Here is a 23,255-nt window from a genome sequence, read left to right on the forward strand (position 1 = left end):
CAGGCAATGGTGTAAATGTAATAGACTTGGGCTTTAATAAGGCATTTGACTTAGTACCACACAGCACTCTGATTTAAAAAAATAGCACTAAACAACGAGCACACATTAAGGGGACTAAAAAACGACCGACAGGTCTTTAATGGAGAATCATCAACGGATGGAGGGAGTTTTGAGTGGGATCCAGCAGAGGCCCAACGTTATTCAACATTTTCATTAACGATCTGGAAGTCTATATAAAAAAAAATTACTGCTGATCCGATTTTCAGATGACACAAAGATTGGTGCAATGGCAAATAAAGATGAGGATAGGACAATCATACAGAGAGAGCTGGGAACCTTCCAACAAACTGCATTTTAATACAGCCAAATGCAAAGTTACGCATCCAGGAACAAGGAACGAAGGCCATACCCACAGGACGGAGGACTGTATCTTGGAAAGCAGCGATTATGAAGAAGATTTAAGGGACACAGTGGACAAGCACCTCAACATGAACTCCCAGTGGGATGCCGTGGCAAAAAGGGCTAGTGCAATCGTTGGACATATAAACTGGAGTAGTGAGTAGGAAAGTGATTTTTCCTCTGTATATGGCATTGGTAAGACTGATACTGGAATACTGCACTTAGTGCTGGTGTCCATATTTTTAAAAGGATTTAGAAAAATTGGGGAGGGTGCAGAAAAGAGCCACAAAAATTAACTGAGGGTTGGAAAAAATGCTGTACAGTGAGATACTTAAGAGCTCATTCTGTTTAGCTGAGTAAAAAAAAGATTAAGAGGTGATTTGATTTCAGATAATAAGTACGTTCACATGAAGAACACACCAGATACTAAAGGGTTCTTCAATCTAGCAGAGAAAGGCATAACAAAAACCAATGGCCAGAAGCTGAAGCCAGAGAAATTCAAATTAGAAGTAAAGCACAAATGTTTAACCGTGAGGGGGATTAAGCACTAGTATGAACTACCAAAGGGAGAGGTAGAGCCTTAATTTCTTGAGGTCTTCAAATGAAGACCGGATGCCTTCTGGAAGATATGCTTTAGCCATAAAAAAGTTATTAGGTTCAATATAGAGAGTTGAACTGGGTGAGATGCAATGGCCTCTGATATATAGAAGACCAGCCTAGATGATCTAATGGTTCCGGCTGGCCTTAAAAATCGATGAATCTCTGAATTGTTAAACACTTGATGTCATGTTCATGAATTAACAGGTACTCATCATGGACATTTCTAATGATCCAAAGATATGTAATATTAACCGTAAATAATATTTATAATATTAACCTTTAGTGTCAGATTCACCAATATCCTCTGGCTGCTTTCTGCCACTCTGGAGCAATACAAAGCAACCAGTGTGTCCTGGGCAGGTTAAACTGGGTTTACAGTTGCTCTGCATCTCCAGAGGAGCCCAAAGCTCCTCTGGAGCCCCAAGCAGTTGGAGTGTAGTGGGGAGTATGGCTTGTACTTTGTTTGAGCTATCCAGAATATTTTTTTTCCACATTTCATTCATATATTATACATTGTATGTATATTTCCAAGATATGAAACTGGAATTTGACTCTCTGGATCACAGACTCCTTCAAAACAACAGAACTGTATCATGCACATTAGCTGTACAGAAAGGTTGGTGGTTAGTTGAATTGTCTTTTATATCACAGTGGTTCCAGTTAAGAGCATCATGAGCTGCCTTGTCTATATAATGACAAATTAGACATAACACTTATTAATAACTTCGCTCACTTACAACTTAAGTTCTTCAAATGTAGCCTATCCATGAGGTTTCAATACTTTTTAACGAGACAGACATTTTAAGAGTATGTTAGTCTGTTAAGATCATCCAGGACGAAGAATGATATGATAAAGTACTACAGTTTTTAAACAACCCATTTTAAAATTCATTTTAATTCAAACTATTTAGAGGATTTACTTGTAAATTTTCAGAAAACTTATTCTGTCCACAAAGAATAAGTGCTGTAATTTTGAGGCTATATTCTTCTTATATAAACTGGTTGAATCCCTGCTTTAAGGGCAAAACTCAACTTTAAGTATAGAACCACAACCAGTGGCTCCATGTAAACACATACAAGTGTGCATGTTGTGTGAGACATATATAGGGCTTCTGATTTTTAGTTTTAACTGAAAAACACCCCCAATATAAAACCAAAAGCAGTGTTTATCGCAAAAAACACTAGAAATTGTTACTGGTACCCAAGGGCTTGTCTACATGGAGCAGTAGAATGAACTTCTAGGGTGTGATCTCTAAAACACGCTAACATGCTGCATCTTGGTCCATGTAGACCCTGCTGGTGTGCACTAAGGGTTCCCTAGTGCACTTTAACATAGTGCAGTTTGAAACAGTACTACAGTCATTAGTATATTACTGTAATAAGTAAGGTTTAAAAATCTACATTATTAATTACAATATACACAAAGAGAAAGCCCCAATTTTTGGACAAAAAACTCAAATTGCTAAAAATAACCTCCCCAAAGTGAAATTAATAAACCCCCCAAAACAGAAGCCCCAGATAAAAGGGTGTGGAAGCATGTACACACATACATTCAATTTAGCTTCTAGGGGAAAGTTTTCTTTTGGAATTTAAACACATTCTGCTGCGGTGCTGGACACTCAGGACACAATCCTATTGAGCTCTGACATATATGCCAGACAGTGCCATTAATGCATGTAGTTCGGATTGTCCTAAGGGAGTAAAATGCAAAAAACAAACAAACAACAAAAATGGCCATTGTTAAATTAATTATTAAAACTGAACATTTGAAAGCAGTGGTAGAAAGCAAAGCAAAGATTGGTTTGATGTATTAAATTTGAAAAGCCCAAAGCTTCAAGCCTTTGAATAATTACAATTTCTCCTGGCTGTGCTCTACTTATTTCAGAAGAGGTTTTAGAGTATTTTCTGAACAGGTGATTTCCCTTAGTTTTTATGCTACAGCAAATAGAATGTATTTTAGAAGCAACATTATAACCATATCCTTGTTCATTTTATCTCATGGAACAACATTTCTAAAACTGGACAAAAACAGATTAAAAAGAGAAAGCTGTTCCCTAGAGTTGTGCATGTTTGCTGTTCTGTAGACTCCCTTTGTGTTCATTTTACTTTCATAAGACACACAAAAGAAGTATCCTATAACTGAAACCAATCAGTTCTCTTAGCCAAGCTATGATCAAAATACAAAATGAAGTAGTAGGCTAAGAAGCATACATAAGTATCAAAGCACAGGAATCAAATACTTTCCATAGCCAAAGAATGGAAAAAACACTTCAATTATTTCTCTTCTCCTCTTGTGAGAGTGAATGGAATAATCATTTTACCAGGATGTTACAGTACAAAAACAAGGTGACAGCGCTTGTGGATGATGTGCTGGAATGTTGCTTTGGTTTTTGGCTTCCAGTTGCTTTTCAGTAGGACTGAAAAAGGCATTTAAATTCACTAACCCCTAGTAACAGCAGCTCTGATTTGTGACATCATAGCCCCACATCATACATTAAACAATGCTGAAGATTCTACAACATCTAACTCAAGAGAAGCAGGGCATCTCAGATGGCCACCATGGAATATATAACAACAGGCTTCTAGCATACGTGATGCACAGTCAACTTCAACTTATGAATCACTTGTTGCCTCTGGCACCATGGATGATGCTGCAATCCTTAAAAAGAGAGGCTACATCATGGGGGGAAATTTGGGAGAAGGGTCTTATGCTAAAGTGAAATCTGCCTACTCCGATCGACTGAAATTTGATGTAGCAGTAAAGATCATAGACCGGAAAAAAGCTCCTCGTGACTTCCTGGAAAGATTTCTCCCCAGGGAAATAGAGATTTTAGCAAAAGTGAATCACTGCTCCGTGGTCAAAACCTATGAGATTTTTGAGACCTCTGATGGTAAAGTCTACATTGTGATGGAGCTTGGTGTACAAGGAGACTTACTGGAGTTCATCAAGAGCAGAGGGGCCATCTCTGAGGATGTAGCTCGCAAGATGTTTCACCAGCTGTCTTCTGCCATCAAGTACTGTCATGATTTGGATATTGTCCACAGGGACTTGAAATGCGAGAACCTCCTTCTAGACAAAGACTTTAATATCAAACTGTCAGACTTTGGCTTTTCCAGACGACTGACTCGAGAGGAAAATGGCAAAGTTATTCTCAGTAAAACCTTCTGTGGTTCTGCTGCATATGCAGCCCCTGAAGTGTTACAAGGCATTCCCTATCAGCCTAAGATCTATGACATATGGAGTCTGGGTGTCATTTTGTACATAATGGTCTGTGGATCAATGCCATACGACGACTCAAACATTAGAAAAATGCTAAAGATTCAGAAAGAACACAGAGTGCACTTTCCCAAGTCTAAAAATTTGACAGTTGAATGCAAAGATCTTATTTACCGCATGCTGCAGCCGGACGTGGCTCGGAGATTGCACATAGATGAGATTTTAAATCATATTTGGATGCATACTCCAAAATCCAGAGTTCCTTCAGCAACTTCATTTGTAAAAGAGGGAGAGTGTTCTCGGAATCTTGGCAAGTTAAAGTCAGAGCACAAACAGGAAATAGAACCCCCGGAGGAATCTCAGCCAGATCGACCAGATTACAAAACTGAGTTTAAAGCAGTGCCCAGATTGGAGGCAGTACCAGAAGCAGAGGATGCTGTTCCCGAGGAAGAGCAAGAGGAAGTTAATGACCTTACAGATGAAATGCAAAGAACAGGGATCAAAAATGGTGATGACTAAAGAAAAGCCACCTGCAAGAGTCGTTTGCATGGCGTCAGCACAACTAATGAATAAGACGATGAAGTTAGTTTTGAAAAACAAGAGCCCGGAACAGGAGAAAGTAAAGTCCATTCATAACAAGCAATTATTTTATAGCAATTCTATTAAATTTTCTTCTTAGTAACCATGTTGCTGAATTGAAGAGTTAAATAAGGAGGTAGATTTTCCAAGCCATCTAATAGATTTATATGCCCAATTCACATCAGGCCTATGGAGTACTTTTTCCATAGCTGCCTCATTGTTGAATGTTGAAATGCTACGGTGAGTTAAGGTTTCTTTTGCACAATGTTTCATCACAGTCTCATGCCCCTTTCACATTTGGGCATTAACCCAGTGGCAGCTAGCCCTCTCCAAGCCCGTTCTGTTACATGCATAGGAAAAAGGGGTCACCGTTTCCTTTCATAGTCCAGTGCCGCAGTGGTGCTGGAGTTACTGGGTGGGCCCATTTCTCACCTCACTAAGATTTACTAAAGATTCAATGCAGCAGCATCACAACAGCAGGTTTGGCTCGCGTTTTTTCCCCTCCCTCTTCATTTTCTGATGCAGAGAAATGGATTTTGCTAAACCATGTCACAGTGTAAATGGAGCGCTGATATGCAATTGATTACAAGTGCTGATATGCTTACCTGTAGGGAAAAGGCAAAACTGCACTACTAAGACCCCTAGATTTGTCATATTCTAATAACAGGGAACTATTATTGTTTAAAAATGCAGCAAAGGGGATGCCCTCCCCTTACAAACTGTAACTGGGCCTGAAAACGTGCCTTCTGTTAGAAGTAACACCTGAGATTACTGTAACACTAGATTTGCCTCACTTCACTTTTACTTTGTAAATCTGACGGCACTGTGTCTAGCTAATCAATGTCTCCTGTTTGTGAGAGACTCAGAGGCAGGTACTGGATTAATTCATGGAGGAAATGGAGCATTTTTAAATATGATTGTAAAGCCATAAATTGGCTGGAGGGACTCAGGGGCAGCTGTAAAGTGTAAAACTACTTTGGATTCTTTTTTTCCAAGCTGCCCAACCTTCAAGTGACCATGTCCCACTGAACTGTCCCAATTTATAAAAAACTTTCCAGTGTCACATTAACAATTTAGGAATAACCAGCCGTAACGTTCTTGTCAACCTGAGCAGGGAGGAAGATCCGGAACAATGTTAGCTTTTTCCTGGGCATTGCATGGGGAAAAATCAGGTTCTGGTTAGCACCACCCCTGAAGGGTCAACTGCCGAGTCCCCTTTCCCCTGAAGGAGGGATTGCAAGTAGCCCCAGTTAGTTTTACAAAAGTCACACTGGACATGGTGGTCACTGCCCTACTAGAAAAGGACCATACCACCCACTCCCACTGGAATAGCTTTAAAACCACACCAATAACTCAAGCAGTAGTTTAGTTTTTAAACAGTACTTTTTGCACATTCTGTAAATAATTCCCTACAGTTGTACACCAATCCCTGCCTGGGGGATGCTATTACATTCAGCATCTTTGAGAAAAGCACAACAATTGGTTATAATACCTGAGTAAGCTAAATCTTTACTACAGTTTAGAAGCAGGGTTGGGGGAAGAGGGAAGTACCAGATCCCTACTAGCCCTCAGCAGTTAAAGTGATTGGGAGAGAGGCACAGCAGTGTGGTCCAGGACTCACTCCCCCAACCCCTTTGCTGAGAAGGCCAGCACCCCTCGCACAGCACAGACCCTGCCTGGTGAGAAGGGGGAGAGTCCTGGCAATTACTGTGAGCCGCACTCCATGGGCAGTGGTTATAGGCTCTATCGATTGTCTCCACCACCAGGTGCTAGGTTTTGAATCACCTTTAGCTGCTAGAAGAAAGGAGTTTCCTCTTTTCCCTTTGCTGCAGCCTCCTGGTTGCTGGGAGCCACCAGGGGAGGAGTCTCCCCACTACTCCATATCCCTCCTCCAGGCTGCTGAAGGAGCCAGGGAAAAGGAGGGATGAGAAGAGGTGCAGCTAGGGAACTTTCTAGGTCTTCCTTTCCCACCAATCACTCCAACTCCTCCTGCTGATCCTCACAGCCTTCCCAAACCACCACCACCAGGGTGTTCTGAACAGCAGCAGCTGTGAAACTGACCCCAGTGTTAATTTCATTCTGCTGCTGCAGGGCAGAGCTAGGGGCAGCACTGGCACCATCTGCAGAGGGAGGAAGGTGATGCATTGTTTACATTTGGCAAGGTCTCTTCACAACAGCTCAACAGAAATATTTAGTAAGTGAAAGCTCATGTCTGCCGAAATGAACGGTTTATGCCCCACCCCCTCACCTGAAAATGCTTCCATTCATTAAAGCAGACTTTTCTAACCTTGAATTGTAACATTAATAAAAATAATTTTCTGTAGCTTTTAGAAACATTTCCCACCCCTACTTTCACTCTCTCCACAAGTGAGCCGTGCTAATGCATCTGCTCAGCACTTGTTGCCATCGTGGTTATCCTCTGTCAGCCTGACTCTTTTGCTGCCAAGCAGAGCAAGGCAGAAAATGCAGCTCACTGAAGTGAATGATGCGGGATCAGAGACTTTCAAGCTTGTACGGAAAGTTCTACTTTTAAAGAGAGAGACAGAGACAGAGAGAGATTGGCCATTTAAAAAAAAAATGGAAATTTTATACCTTGGAAAAACCAAGTGATCTCGCCAATTCAAATACAGCTTGAGCCAATGGCCACTGAAGTCAATGAGAAGCTGGCCATTGAAATCAGTGGAAACTGGATCAGGACCATATGGGGCTGTGTTGTGGCTCCCTAAACCACATCAGAAAGTCAAGGTGGCAGCTCTATTTGCAATGATTATATTTGAGACACACACAAAAAGCCAATGATGCATTCCTTGTAACCAGAGGCAGTGAGGAGCACTTTCCTAGTGCAAAGAAACTACGCAAAGGCGCTGACTTTCCATATGGGGCTGTGTTATGGCTCCCTAAACCACATCAGAAAGTTCAAGGTGGCAGCTCTATTTGCAATGATTATATTTGAGAGACACACAAAAAGCCAGTGATCCTTGTAACGAGAGGCAGTGAGGAGCACTTTCCTAGTGCACAAGAAACTACGCAAAGGCTGCTGACTTTCCACTTTGACCCCCCCCCCTTTTTAAAAAAAAAAAAAAAAAGAATAAAGCCTCTGCACTTGAAAGGTGATGCCACAGCAATAGTAAATTTCACTGTCCCAAGCTGACCTCTCCCCCAAATGACTGCATTCAATGTCAGAGCATTGTAAAATGCAGGTGTGCTTCAGACCAAACACTGATGACTTGTTTTTTCTGCTCAGATTTTAAGATTTCCAAAGTTCTTTATGACATCTACAAACTTGCTGGGTATTTCAGATGTGCACTCCCATAAATACCTCCTGCTGTACTTCACTGCAGGGCAAAAATACTTGTCACATTTCTGGACTCTACCCAGGAGGGCAAACTAATAGAAAATGTGTGCACTGAAGGCTGCTCCTCTTGTCCTCAAAAGACTAATGCTCACCATGGGACCTGTTGGACACTAAAGAGTGCAGTTTAAATGGATGGACAGTTAGAGAGAGGCTTTCTGGTATTTTGGCTCTTTCTATGAAGAATTGGGATTGGAAGAGGAAAGACTACGGAGACTTGCCTACGTCTCTTCTTTACTCAGCGGAACAGCATTTTTCAGTGGAACACAGCCATAAGCAAGGAAGTTTCACACCTTGGTTCAGGCCTTAATACAAAGGCTCGCTACTTTATAAATAGACACATCTATACAGAAAGAGGCACTCAAATGCAGGGTCATGCTTTTTAAAAAAAAACGAGGAGAATTACAAAAAAATATCCCAAACATTTCTGGCTATTTTCCAAAAGTCCAAGCCCTTTTATGCTATTTCTGGAAGCAACCTTGTCCCCTACCGATTCTGTGTAACACGTCCACATGCTACTAAGAGAACTTATACCACACTGGTAAATAGTCTGCTTCCAAAATGCATGTCGCAGGCTTCTCCACTCTTGTTCTAGTAATGACATGTCAAGTGCGGGAACTATGCACTACTCGAGGGCAGAAATGGTCCCAAATCCAGCAACTGCTAGATCACATTCTAGCAGCTTTAAGCAAATGCCCCTTGCTCCTGGCAGCGTATACTGCCCGCAGCTTACACTCAGCTCTGCTGGTGAAGATCGTATTCAGAAGAAATCAGATGCCTTTCGTCTTTTAGGGAGCTGCAGCAGGTTGTCTGTGATTGAAGCAGGATCTTGTGTTACTGGCATCTCAGAGACAGTCCTAGGAGGTGGGGTGCTAGTGGGGGTGTGAGACCCTCCCGCTGGGGTCTTATATCCAGGGGTTCCTGGGTGTGCTGGAGAAGGGGTATAACTGGCTCGCAGGGCTTTGTCAGTGTATTTGCTCGCCGTCCTGTTTACTAGTCGTTGCAATGCTGGTGACATAGCTGGACTCAGTCCTTTTGGAGTGAGGCTGCAATAGAAGCAGAATAGTTTTAAAAGAGCAAAAGCTGTGTATCAGAGAGTACACAGATCACTGAACAGACGCAGCACCTTCCAGGGCCTGCAAACTCTGACTCGCACGCTCCCTTCTCCTTCCACTCCTGCATTACTTGAATCACTCAGAGCACAGTTCAGGAAAGAGCCTGGCCATTCTGCTCTTCTGGCAGCAATGCCTGAACTCTCCTCCCACTTGTGTGGTTAAACCTCAGCCTCCCTCCCTCTCCGATTAATGGCAGGAGCCCCCCGAATGCGAGCAATGCTCCCTTGCCTTCTCTTTGGGTCCACTGAATCCTCTCCATCCCTACCCCAAACAACCAAGCCCTGGAACGTCTCTTTCTTTTGTGATCAGTTGGGCACTTACCCTCCTGGAGCAAGGGCAGTTTGGCTTGTGAGGAGAGTTCCCAAAGTACATGCCTCTCCACCGTACTGCCAACAGCCTTCTCCTAAAAACTGGGCTTGTTCACATCTAAAGTCTCCTCCCAGTTTGAGTGTATCCATTCTTGCTTCTCAAAGCCCCTCCTTCTCCTGATCCTTGTACTCCTTCTCCTCACCCAAATACCTTTCCTCTCTGCATGCCGATTTAACTCTTACTAGACAGCACTTGCTATTCTCCCCCACTGCCAGGGACAGTTTAATATGGAGAAGTCTCACTTGGCCAGGTTTTCCGTGACTCTTCTTAATGCTTCCTGTTTCTTTGCTCGGTTTTTAGCAGCCGCCTCATTGGCCATCTTGAGTCCTAACCGCTCTCTGCGCCCAGGCTCCAGGATCTTTAAATACACCAAAAACCAGGTAAGTCTCCATGCTGCTAACCAGCCCCATTCATAGCTGGAGTCCAACCTGTAAGGATCTACATTAAGGATGGGAGGGGAAGAGAACCCACTCTTAGCTTTGCTGCTATCTAGACAGCCAGAGGCAGTTGAAGATACAGCAGGATCTCCAAGCGGAAGATCTGTGTAACAAAAATGGTAAAACAGTAACTGCCTCCTTGGCTGAGCTGAACTTTGGCATTTCCTCCAGTTGTCTCCCCTGAACAAAATGTATCACCTCTGTCTTTCAGCCACTCAGCTCTCATCCAAGCCCCAATCATTGCTACGCTCTGGGAAAAAAAACCAACCAACTGCACTATCCAGGTCTGACAAAACGGAGATAGTAGAGTTTCACTGATGCTATTCTCAGGAATCACACCCAAAAGGTGCTCACTGTTCTCCAGGTAGGGAATGGGAGACGTCCTACATCTGAGGTGAGATGCAACTAGTAGAGCCACGCCACCTCCCCAAGCCTCACTGGACTCAGATGTCTCAGCTGGTGGTAATGGGCCAGCAGGGCCAAGCTGGAAGGAAGCCACCCAGCAGGGAAAGTTTGATTAAAGACTCCCTAATCTACTTATATATCAAATCCCAAAAATGAGACACCCTCTTCTTCTCCAGACTCTTGGAGAACCCCAGAATATTCAACCTCAGGATGTCTGGGATGGACCAGGAGCACTCATGGCCAGAGCATTTTATCCAGCTAAAAACTCTACTCATAGGGCCTAGATATGCCTTGGCTGTGGTACTGGCTAACTCCTACAATAATAAATGTTAGTCTATTAGTGACTCCTCCCCTGCCCCACCACCCCAGTCCACCCCTGAAAAGATCTGAGTGCTGAAATCTGACATGGAATACCTTAAAGGCCGGTCCAGGTGTCCTGTCCACATACGGCGTTTCTGACCCATCTACTCGCAATGGGGTGCTCTCTATCTCACCCCACGTCATAAGAGGAGAGTCGTTCACACCTAGCAACAAGTTAAAAACAGTAAGTCTGGGATGCAAGACATTTGTAGAGACTGCAACACCCAGAATGTGTGTGCTCTCTCCTAACACAGGGGCGGTCTTCTCCCCACAACAATTAACAGAAGCTGGTTATGAAACAGCATAAATCACTGGTCAGCCAATGGAACAGCCATCATTACAGAGATAATCACACTCACTGTAGGAAAGAGACACCATCCCTTTACCAATATCTAGAGCTGCAGAACAATTTCCCAGAGCCTGATCTAGTAGCTAGCTTGTCAGAATAAACCATGGGATCTTCCCTCTAACTGATTTCTGTCTTAGAGAATATTTATACCATGGAAAGGATCTGCACTGAGCATGCCAGCTGCAGGCTTTGCCAGGTGCTGGAAAGGACTTCCCCAGTCTTCAGTATGAATGACGAAAAATAAATGGTCGCATGAAGGTCAGCATAAGATCAGTTAGCCCCCAATAAAAATAGAGCCCATTAGATTCTTATGAAGTACCAGAAAGGTCATTGTATAGAATACACAATACAGATCTATTCAAAGGGAGGGAGAGAAAGCCCTAGGGCTGAGGGAGATTGGGAGTGGTGATAATGGATTGCAAAATGAACAAGAGCTTGCAATGCACTAGGGAGCACAGAGAATCTGTTTGGATCAGAATGGCACAAAACCCCAGCGTGCTGTTAATGGATCTATCCTAGTACAGGGGCTGCCGTTTGGATAAGTTGGAAAGCTGAACTGTTGAATCATTACCATTGTGAACTGGCCTCAGCCATTGACCCACTGGCTCCAAACAGTGGAGGCACCGAGGGCAAAAAACAAAGGCGGATTCCGACAGAATGAAAGATACTAAATTCCTCAAAGCCTGTGCTGAGGCTGTATTACCTGCCTAGATAGCCTTAGTGGAGGCTGATAGGAAGTTGCCAAATCCCTCCCAAGAATCTATCCAGGGTAGCAAACCACACCATTAATCCAGACCACCTACAACCTGCATCAGAGCCAGGCACCAAGTGCTGCGAAGAGTTATCTTACTTTGCTGAAAAGATCCCACATGTTCAGGAAGGCTTCTCAGCCAGCATGGATCCACTCCACCTGCACCCGTCAACCCACCTGCATTCCCAGGGTTCAGGGCACTTGCTCACTAAGAGGTTGTGGACACCCTAAAAGTGTCCCCGACACAAGACTTGTGAATCTGACTCACACTGCTCCAGGCGTGTTTGTGACCCTCTTTCACAACAGTGCCGCTCCCGACCAAAACAGCCAGAATCTGCTTCTCCAGTCCTACCAACACCGAAGAAACTCACCCTGGATATTTCAGTCCTAGTTATCTTTCAGCCCATGTCAAACCTCCCATTCCTGAGCAAGTTTACAAAGAAGCTAGCAAGAGGCCAACTACCAGCTCATCTAACTGAGGCCAACGTTCTAGACCTGGCACAATCTGTATTCACACCAGGATACAAGCCTCAAACTGCTTTAGTTGCACTGCTGGATGATCTCCTTCTGCCAGTGGCTAGAGGGCAGACAGACTCCATTCTCATCCTCCTGAACTTCTCTGCAGTGTTCAACACTGTTGACCATGAGATGCTATGATCTCACCTGAGAGGGGTGGCAGGAGTCCAGGGTAATGTGCTAAAGTGGTTTCAGTCCTTCCTGGAGGAATGCACCCAAAGAGTAGTAAAGGGAAACTGCACCTCCACTACTACCCCTCATTTGTGGGTTCTACAAGGATCAATTCTCTCTCCAGACGTTCTCAATATCTACTAACAAGTGCCACTAACATGCAGATGACACACAGCTCTCCCTATCCTTCACATCATATGTCCACATCACTAAAACAGCGATGGCCCAGTGCTTGGCTGAGATCAGCTCACGGAGGAAGAACAGCTGACAGAACCTGAACAAAACACAGGTGATGCTGGTGGGCAGAGAAAGGTATTTTGAGGAGTTGGCAGCCACGATGCAATCTCCTTTGATTGATGCACAATTGGTCATGTCAGTCCATAGTCTAGGAGGACTTGGATTCCTCACTGACGCTGAACTCTCATATAGCAACAGCTGGGAGTAATGCTTTCTATCATCTCCAGTTGGCTAGGACACTCTGTACCATCCTGGCAGATGAAGACTCGCCCTCAGTTATTCATGTCTTCATCACTGCTCGGCAGGAGTTCAGCAACACAACATTCCTGGGCATGAAACCGAAACTCCCGCTAGGACAAAACACTGCAGCACATCTCCTCAGCAGCACTGGCTGCTGCGAGCACATCACACCTGTCCTCCGCTCTCTATGCTGGCTTTCCATGGCATGGGTCCAGGTTATCTAAAAGACTGGAGCCTTCTCCTGGGGTGGCCCAAGACTGTGCAATGAATTCCCTCCAGAACTGAGGACTATCACAAATCTCCCCACTTTCCACTTCAAGTGCAAGGCCCATTTCTTTGACGTGCCGTCTCTAATATAAGCACATAGCAACCAGTAAATGCATTTAACAATTAAAAACTGGAAAACAAAAACGAGACAAGACAAAAAACGCTCCCAAAACATGACACTCCCCCACACGATTCTCCCTCCGGGAAGAGGAGGGCAGAATAAACACCACGTGACAGATGTGCTTAATGCACTACTGGAAGGCACTCAGCTACTTCAGTGATGAGTACTGTATAAAACTATCTATATAGAATAGAACTGCTGGGGGAAGGGTGTAAATGTTTGTGAAATGCTTCGAGATCCTTGGATATAGGCACTAGAGAGACAATCACCACCAGAAAGTTACAAGTGCCATGCTCCCCTCAGAGTTCCCATAAGTCTTTCCTAGGATGATCTAGTCCATTCAACCAGAGTCCAGCGAAGCAGTATACACGTCTCAGAACCTCCCGAGCCCAGCATCGTTTCCATCTTTGGACTGAGATTTGACAGAGCACTAAGTTGGCATATTCTCTACCCCAGAGACCCATTGGCTCAGCAGACATACAGAGTCGAAGTCAAAGCTGCCCGATTAAAGAAGCATTGACTCCTAGGATGGAGTGTACATCAAAAGGTCAGTGGAACAGGATAGCATTGCAAACTACTTTGCTTTTCATCAGAGCAAAAAAGTCTCTTCTTACCAGGGGCAGGAGAGGGGGTGGCCACAAATCCATATCCATTCACTTTTGGAGACTCCTGAGGGATCAGCTCCTTTCCATCTGGCCCAACTTTGCCCTGTTTGTACTAGAACAGAAAAGCTGGCATCAATCGGGGGCACTTGGAGAAAACAATTAGGCACATTTGCCAAGTTCAGTTCTCATAACTCATGCACCTCTCCCAATGAGGGGTATTTCGGTCACAAGCGTGTCCTGTCTGTAAACCAACCTGGGCATTGAGGGCTGCTGCCTGCTGGAGCTGGGATTTGCTCACAGCTTGGCTGAATGGATCTCTCAGAAAGCGGGTGTTTCTATGGACAACTTCTCGAGGCTTCTTAAACACATCATCCTCATCGGGCACACCTGGAATGGCAAGCCAAGGCATCAAGAAAGGGCTGAGGGCTCACTAATGGGGAGCATACCTAAAGCCCCCAAACAAACACACAATCTCAGGGGTCAATACAAAGTTCTGCAAGACACAATGTACAGATGCAATTATATTTTGCCATTTCCACCCATTTAAAATAAAGTTCACATTAGTGCAGTTAGGTGTCTAACCTACTGCCTGAAAAACAAGGACAAAAATCAAGGCTACATTAGAAAAGCAGGAAACACATAAAAGAGTTCCCTCATTTCACATGAAGGTTATTTATCGTGCATTCATAGCCAAAAAAGGCATCTAGGCCCAGTCTGGGTTTGTTAAAGGATCCCATTGCCTTTTAGACGGCAGACAAGGGACCAGCAAAGCCCACGTATACAGAGCTAGGATGGTAGGAGGAAAGAGGGGAACTGAAAGTGCTCATTAACAAAACAAACCCAATAGGAAGGAGCTAGGACTCCTGAAAACAGCCAGCCACTGCAGTGTGGGTAATGAGCGACAGGATGACCAACGGCAGCAGGGTCGAAACAAAACAGGAATGACATGGGAAAGAATGAAACTGAGCATATCCCCCCGCCTTGCAGAAGGAAAAGCTGCAAAGTGCAATCTTACCACAGTGACAGCAAGTCAGGCACCCGAACAAGAGCTGGGGAAAGCAAAACGGAAATGCAGGTGCTTTGTGACATCCACCCACCTGAATCAGTGCATGTTTCCAAATCTGCTGATGCCTCTTAAGGGGCCAGTTTGCTTTACCTGCTGGGTAATACATCAGGGAATTCTGAGCCTTGTACTCCCAGGTCTCCACGCCAGCTTTCCCGCTCTCCAGCGCCTGCTGCTCTGCTGAGGGAAGTGCCAGATTCTCAAGTCGTCGCTGGAATCAAATTTAAAACAAAGCCTGAATTGCAGAGTCTCATTTCAGACTGAAAATAAGTTTGATAATTCATCTGCTTGATCCTCTGCTTTTCATCTTTACATCTTGTGTTTTTCAGAGAAGAGCAGTTCAGAGATTTGATTTATCTGAAGAAAGCAGAGACAACTGCTATAAAATAAGATACCAAGGTGCAAATATTAGCCCTGGAATGGCTTCTTGCATTTCTCTCTCTCTCTCCTGTGTCCCAGGCTGACTCAATCACTGTGTTTTGAGACTGCTACTCTGGTGTCGGCCTTTTAACTTTAGTATCAGGTCTTTTGAGTGGACAGGATGTATATGGGGCTATAAAAAAAGTGCACATTATTGGTTACAGAATCTTTGAAAACTTAAGTTCACTTAAGTTCAAAGCTCTTTGAGATTAAATGCTGAGCGGTCCTCTAGAAATACTGACAGCAGAGCTCCCCGCACCAGTAACAGCTTCCCCTTCCCCAAGTCCCATAAAACTTTATTAACTAGACAAGACACTTTTTCAGTGTTTCCTGTCATATTTAACACACTTCATATCAGCAACACAGAGGATTCTGAATGCCAATAACTGAAAAAGATCAGGAATCTGTCTGCCAAAGAATAAGGCATTTTTCAAGCTGTTCAACAGCTTGCTAAGGGATGTTGCCAAGAATTCTAATACTTGTACTTAGACAGTGCTTCACATTTTCAAAGCTCTGTATAACATATAGCCTCAGCACCCCTGAGGTATGTCAATATTATCCCCATGTTATAGATAGGAACAACAGCACAAAGAGGTTTAGTGAGTTGTCAAATGCTACAGCAAATTGGGGCAAAGCCAGGATTAAACTCCAGAGTTCCTAGCTCTGTATGCTAGATCTCACTGCCTCATGCACACAACTCAAAATCAAGCAGTCAATGTTTTGTCCTTGATGCATCAGTATGATTAATTCAACAGTCACATATCTAGAGACAAGGAACAATCACAGTGGGTTCTAGTGGGACTCAACAATAGAATGGAACTTAATACTCTCTCTTCTCCCTGCCAAAGGCAAGAGAGAAACCTATAAACCATCTTTCTCCCTCATTTGATTAAACAGAAGACAGCACTTATCCACAGTACTACATTAGAAAAGCTCAGCTATTCAGGAGCCATTTCCCCACCTGGGCAAAATCCTCTTCTGCTTCATACAGCCAAGAATGCCTGGCCTTTTCCTTCTCTTTGGCCACTTCCATGATCTGCTCAAATGAAGCATTATCTTCACTGGTGTGTTTTGTTAAGAAGCTGTCTAGGCTGGGAAGAGTGTCCTTATTCTGTTCTTTCTCCACTTCTCCTAGAGAGATGAGGGAATAAGTCTGAGGAAGAGGCTCACACTCCCCTTTCTGTAATGAGCAATGCCTGGTTATTAATCCCCCATGCAAGTATTCTCCCCCACTGGTCCACTCTTAACTTGAGCATTGGTGAGGAATCTGTATCTAAAATGAAAGTACATATGAAGTACAGAGTAGTAGTATTGACTTGACTTATTGAAGGATCAGTGACCCTTTCCCACACCCATCCCCTTCAGGATCATTCATTTAGTCACATTAAAGGACAATTCAGACGTAGTTTGCTGCCAGATGACATGTCCGTGTTCATACTGTTCTGTACATGAATAGCTGTGCTCCTGCCACCTTGCCCCAGGCAGACACCCTTTTCTTGGGAAGCAATAAAGTTCTCACATCAGAGATGGTTATTGATCCAGACTCCAACCTGTGATGGAGTTTCACTTAGCACAGATATTAGAAGGCGCCACTTTAGCGGAAGGTTAACACCTGATAACATGCACAGCAGCATTTCCCCTCCTGCTGGAGAATCCAAATAAAGAGGATAGCCCCTTCCCTACCTTCCTCTGCAGCTTTGATCCCAATCTTGGGCTTGTTCAACAAGGAAGAGGTGCCTGGGTGCACTTCGGGTGTTTCAAACGTGGCTGGAGTAACATCTGTGCCAGAGAAATAAATCTCAGCATGTGTTACAAAAATGGGGAGCAGATCATCATCAGGTTACCCCTACTGGATAAGCAAGAAGCTACAGCCTCTTCGGGGGACCTGTCTGCCTGCTCTCATTAGTCTCAGATGACCTACAGATTGTGGTTAAGAGGCAGGAATTCTTTAACTAGAGTTAGGGAAGGGTTTAAAATGATGTCTGTGCAAATCAGTTCCAACCACTGATGAAGTTTCAGCTCAACTAGATAACTGGTCCTACTCCTGCTGGGCACCAATGGCAAGATTCCCCATTGATTTCAGTGTGGGGGAGATTGCCCTCTAAGCATTCTTTGTTTTATCTGAAACAATGACAAATAAAAGCAGGCAATGATGTCTGTTCCATGGTAGTCCTCACTCGGGGCAATGCCAGTCGCAAATGGCAACACCAATACCACAGGCAGGGAACTCATTCAATGGTACATGTCCTTCACCACAAGTTCCCAATAGCACAGCAGCTGTCCCTTTGTGAGCAAACACCCCAACTCCATAGCAAGAAGTCAACCAGAGGCCGAGTTTTACTGTGGGGAAGCCTGTATATTACCCAGCATGAGAGTTACAGGCCAACATGGGAAACAGCACCTAAAACCAGGCTGAAGGAGGGAAGATTAAGCAAAAAGGAGAAAAATAAAAACCACACACACACACACCCCAGAAGCGCTGTAAATGGCATGCTCCCTTAATTGAAACGACTGGGAAACACATAAATTTTGTACAATGGATCTAAAATAAATAAATAGGTTGCACATGTATTCTGACCAGCACATATTTCTTGCCTACAAGCATCTTCACAGCAGCTTACAGTGGTGACTTAGCGTTTGCTGGCATACTTTGTCACTACACATCCCTCTCTTCATTGCATGCTGCTTCCTTGATCTCTTAGTGACGCTAAACATGTTCTTACCTTAAAATGCTTTTAAATGTTTTAAAGCTTGTACTAGGTTTATTTTTAAATCAATTCCTGAAATAGAAGCAGGTATCTAGCAGTACAGTAGAGGCCTACGACATGAACCTCTGATAATCAGGTTATCTATTGCCACTAGAGTATGTTAATTAAGAGGATACCCCATTGTATTAAATAAAGCTTCATAGCAGGATTCAGAAGAGGGCTTGACACAACAAGACTATCCAGAGTTATAATAGTAAGAATTAAAGAGACAGCAAAGAGTTTCCAAACAGACATAATATCTCATTTTTCAGAGCATAAGGTGACCTTTAACGAATGGGAGTTAAGAAGCAGTTTCCCCAATGGACTGGTTATTTTATAACCACCCCTCCGCATGGTTTCTTGTACCCTTCCTCTAAAGCAGCTGATACCAGCCATTGTTGATACACCATTATGTCATCCAGGCTGGTAACTCCTGTGCAAACACTACTTTTCCATAATTAGATCAGAAGACAGCTACAATGTTTGATTCTGTGCCTTAAATAAGTTGGGCTCCAGTCACTCAACAACAATACAATTTACACCTTGCTAGCATAAAACAATCCATAAAAGTGACAAAAAGACAGTAGTGCTTCATATCTTTTACTTTATAACACACATCCACACTAATAGCCTGACCATGAAATCAGCCACCCAAGTGCCAGCCCTTACATGGTGCAGGAGTCTCCCTGGACCATTTCCCCAATGAGGAGCCAAATTTGATAGCTATTTGTCTCATTTTCTCTAAGTCGCCACTTTCTTCAGCCTCCAAGTATTCCTTCTGAGCACGTAACTTCTCCACATCAGGAAAAAAATCCCTCTGAATAATTTTCTCCAAACTCTATAGTTTAAAAAAAAAAAAAAAAAAGAAAGAAAAAAAAGAACAAACGATTATGAGCATATCTGGCAAGCAAGAAAAAACAAGATCAGTCTGGGGAAGCTTTTTTGGAAGGGGATAAGGATTTAGGGTTCCATGAAAGGCCATGATTGACTGCAATGCATGACTAATACGGAAGTCCTATTTATCCACAAGAGGTGCCACAGATGCACAAATAATACCAGTGCTGGCTTCCCCGACACTGCCCCAGCAGCAGGCTCAACTATTATCTAGAGCAGTGGTTCCCAAACTTTATTTGATGAGTCCCCCTTTGGAGATTGACGTTCCATGCATGCCCCCCTCTTTCTAAGGGGGACCAGGGGACCCAGCACCCATGGGGGCCTGTACTCACCTTGCAGCAGTTGGGCGGTCTCGGCTTCCAAGACCCGGCTTCCTCCCTATCTCGCTCCCACCCACAGGGAAAGCAAGTGGGCTGCACTGAAGAGGCGGTCACAGGAGTAGAGCAGAAGGCTGCACTCCTTTAGTAGTGTCCCTCCTGACCCCAGCCCTTCAACATGGCCCTGTCCCTTTCCCCTGGGCAAGCTCTGTCCAGAAGGGGAAGTGGACAAGGCACTGTATCCTGGGGCCACAGTCAGGAGGTGGCTCTGTCCCACAAGAGTCAATACTTATGAGGTGCAGCCTTCAGCTCCCTGCTGTCCTCCCCAGCAGAAGAGGGTATCTGCCAAGCGATAGCTAAAGCAGGGGGCATGTGAGACAGGCAGGGAGTCTGGTCCTAGCATCCGAGACCACTTGCACAGACCCCTCTCCACCTCCCCTACCGGACTGAACCCCTCCTGACTCCAGCCCTACAGTGCAGCCCCATCAGTTCCTCATGCCCCCGATAATCTCATTGCACACACATGGGGGTATGCACCCCAGTTGGGGAATCTCTAGATGGATCACCTCTAAGAGCGAGATGTTTCAGAGTAGCAGCCGTGTTAGTCTGTATTCGCAAAAAGAAAAGGAGTACTTGTGGCACCTTAGAGACTAACCAATTTATTAGAGCATAAGCTTTCGTGAGCTACAGCTCACTTCATCGGATGCATCGGATGCACGAAAGCTTATGCTCTAATAAATGTGTTAGTCTCTAAGGTGCCACAAGTACTCCTTTTCTTTCTAAGAGTGAGAGAGATTAATCACCATTACCCTTCAATCCTTGGCATCTTTGCTGAGACTGCTTAAGGGTGCCAATTAGCATTAAACGCGAGGATAGCATTGTGAAATAGACATCAAGAAATGGATAGAACCCAACTCATTTAAAAGAGGCCACTAAAGATCTGTCAGAGTGTAGAGACTTTGGGAATATCTATGCTGCAATCGAACGCATATCACAACTTGGGTAGACGTACACACACTAGCTTTCATCTACTAGCATGGCTAAAAATAGCAGTAAAGATACAGTAACACAGGGACAGGGTTTGGGCCCTGGCTGTGCAAGCCCACGCAGAACCTCGGGTATGCACTTGCCTAGCTAGCCTGAACCAGGGTCCATGCCATCATGTCTCCACTGCTATTTTTAGCTGTACTAGCTAAACTAAAGCTAGTGGTGTATGCCAAGCTGCATTCACACCTACCCTTTGTCACATCTTATCTGGCCCTGGCTAGCAGGATAACAACCCAAGATAAATTTCAGAGTAGCAGCCCTGTTAGTCTGTATTCACAAAAAGAAAAGGAGTATTTGTGGCAACTTAGAGACTAACACATTTATTTGAGCATAAGCTTGAAGTGAGCTGTAGCTCATGAAAGCTTATGCTCAAATAAATTTGTTATTCTCTAAGATAACCCAAGATAAAAAGATCCACATACCGTTAACAATCCAACCTGACCCATTTAGCCCCCTCTGGCAGATTTTTCTGCCCTTTTGCAAAACGTCATGACATATAGCACCTTAATTTTGAAGGATCCCAAAATACTCGGTGCAAAACATTTATAAACAGACTGTACAGGTGTCACATTACACAGCGCTGAAACGCAGCCAGCTCTGGAGCAAAACCCAGCAACTGCAGAGCAGTGCACAGTAACACTACACAGCAATCTTGGACAGGAAACAAAGTGACTCTTATGGCCACTATAATTAAAAAGATTGGGAAAATGTATCTTCCCCTTCGTTTTTCCTCTGTTTACTGTGTATTAGGCAGCACCTTGTACACAGTCAGTTTCACCCTTCCCTGTGCGGTCAGTGCTTTCCCCAGCTGGTGGGATGGGTTCTCCACCCAGGAGCAGGATTGGTAACAGTTTTAAACACAGAACAGCAGGACTGTAAAGCCACCCACGTTGGCACAGACAGGTCGGGGTGGCTGGAGTGTCTGAAACCACTTTCCCCCTTGTGCTAACGAGCTGGGCAATGCTGAGTTGTCAGCGCCCCTTTTGGGGAGAGGCACAAAGCCTGGCTCCCCGAGGCGGCGGTTCGAGCTGCAGTGGGGGCCCAATCCGGGGGGGATATCGCTCGCTATGTCAGCCCCCCCCCTTTCATGAACGGCACGAGTTGGGAAGAAGACCAGACCCGACTCACACTGAACCTCTGAGCCCAGTGCCCAGCCACTCCCCCCCACCACATACCCACCCACCCTCAGACAGGCCTTGCCTCCCTCCCCAGGCCGCCCCCGCTAGACAGCCCCGGCCTCCCTCCCCAACCCTGCACAAGACAGGCCTCCCTCCCCAACCTACCCCCCCCGGACAGCTCCGGCCTCCCTCCCCAGGCCGCCCCCGCCCCCCCGGACAGCTCCAGGCCTCCCTCCCCAGGCCGCCCCCGCCCCCCCGGACAGCTCCAGGCCTCCCTCCCCAACCTACCCCCCCCAGACAGCTCCAGGCCTCCCTCCCCAGGCCGCCCCCGCCCCCCCGGACAGCTCCGGCCTCCCTCCCCAGGCCGCCCCCGCCCCCCCCGGACAGCTCCGGCCTCCCTCCCCAGGCCGCCCCCGCCCCCCCCGGACAGCTCCAGGCCTCCCTCCCCAGGCCGCCCCCGCCCCCCCCCGGACAGCTCCAGGCCTCCCTCCCCAGGCCGCCCGGACAGCTCCAGGCCTCCCTCCCCAGGCCGCCCCCGCCCCCCCCCGGACAGCTCCAGGCCTCCCTCCCCAGGCCGCCCCCGCCCCCCCCGGACAGCTCCAGGCCTCCCTCCCCAGGCCGCCCCCGCCCCCCCCCGGACAGCTCCAGGCCTCCCTCCCCAGGCCGCCCCCGCCCCCTCCCCCGGACAGCTCCGGCCTCCCTCCCCAGGCCGCCCCCGCCCCCCCCCCGGACAGCTCCAGGCCTCCCTCCCCAGGCCGCCCCCGCCCCCCCGGACAGCTCCAGGCCTCCCTCCCCAGGCCGCCCCCGCCCCCCCCCGGACAGCTCCAGGCCTCCCTCCCCAGGCCGCCCCCGCCCCCCCGGACACACGGCCCCGGGCCCGGCGCACCCTCCCCTCAGGCGGCCCGGCCCGATCACCTCGATGTAGCTCTCCTCGTCCAGGATCCTCTTACGGCGCTTGGGGGGCTCCTGGGCCGCTTCCCGCAGCACAGCCACGGCGGCCCCGTCGGCCTGTAGGGGCACCAGCGCCAGGGGCGAGGCGGCGGCGGCGCTGACGGGAGCCCTCGGCTCCTCCATCGCGCCAGGCCGGGGATCGCTGTCAGCCAGGGCAGGGGGCGGCCGCGGCTTCCCGGGGCGGGAACCGACACGGCCAGAATCGAGCAGGGAGCTTGAGGCTTGGCCCTTCCCAGCCACCGTCACAACGCGCCGCTCGTTGGGACTTGTAGTTTTCTTGTCGCGCGCACGTCCCGCTTCCAGGCCCGGGCAGCGCCTGGAAAGCCTAGAGCGGCGGGCTAAAGAGAAACCACAGAGAGCGGCTGGAGCGTCGCAGCAGGAGAGCGCGCTCCCTGCCGGCAAGGAGGAGGAAGGGCGGTCTAGGACGCATGCGCGTCGGGGAGCAGCGCCCATGAGCTGGGGCCAACCTTCCCTCGGCTTGACAGCAGCTAAGAGTTCCAAAGGGGCCCGCCCGCCCGCGCCTCCTTGGGAAACGTTTCATTTGAGCCTAGGCTCTGGTTCACACGGACGAATGGGAGGGAGGGAGGTTTTATTTATAGGACTCCGCA

At 46.4% G+C, this 23,255-nt stretch overlaps 2 protein-coding genes across 2 annotated transcripts; one reads left to right on the top strand and one right to left on the bottom strand.

Moving 5' to 3' along the window:
* The first annotated feature begins 3,064 nt into the window (after positions 1-3,064).
* LOC119843692 (testis-specific serine/threonine-protein kinase 2-like) lies at positions 3,065-6,507 on the top strand. The gene has a single exon (XM_038373423.2). The coding sequence runs from the start codon at positions 3,641-3,643 to the stop codon at positions 4,733-4,735; it is 1,095 nt and encodes a 364-aa protein (XP_038229351.1). The 5' UTR covers positions 3,065-3,640; the 3' UTR covers positions 4,736-6,507.
* Positions 6,508-8,441: 1,934 nt separating this feature from the next.
* ESS2 (ess-2 splicing factor homolog) lies at positions 8,442-23,212 on the bottom strand. Its single transcript, XM_038373421.2, has 10 exons — positions 22,612-23,212; positions 18,990-19,158; positions 17,257-17,352; positions 16,535-16,704; positions 15,247-15,364; positions 14,344-14,477; positions 14,100-14,202; positions 10,888-10,997; positions 9,874-9,989; positions 8,442-9,193 (listed from the first exon to the last, which is right to left on the bottom strand). Exons 1-10 carry the CDS (start codon positions 23,098-23,100, stop codon positions 8,908-8,910), a joined length of 1,791 nt encoding a protein of 596 aa, XP_038229349.1. The 5' UTR covers positions 23,101-23,212; the 3' UTR covers positions 8,442-8,907.
* Positions 23,213-23,255: the final 43 nt, after the last annotated feature.

The sequence above is a fragment of the Dermochelys coriacea genome, chromosome 15, assembly GCF_009764565.3.
Source record: "Dermochelys coriacea isolate rDerCor1 chromosome 15, rDerCor1.pri.v4, whole genome shotgun sequence".
Taxonomy (NCBI): Eukaryota; Metazoa; Chordata; order Testudines; family Dermochelyidae; genus Dermochelys; species Dermochelys coriacea.

Coding starts and splice junctions, on each gene's coding strand:
- LOC119843692 (XM_038373423.2), top strand. CDS start 3,641: ATGGATGATGCTGCAATCCTTAAAAAGAGAGGCTACATCATGGGGGGA.
- ESS2 (XM_038373421.2), bottom strand. CDS start 23,100: ATGGGCGCTGCTCCCCGACGCGCATGCGTCCTAGACCGCCCTTCCTCC. Junction 16,705..17,256: donor GATCAAAGCTGCAGAGGAAG/GTAGGGAAGGGG, acceptor TCATCTCTCTAG/GAGAAGTGGAGAAAGAACAG. Junction 14,478..15,246: donor CCTGATGTATTACCCAGCAG/GTAAAGCAAACT, acceptor TTGCCATTCCAG/GTGTGCCCGATGAGGATGAT.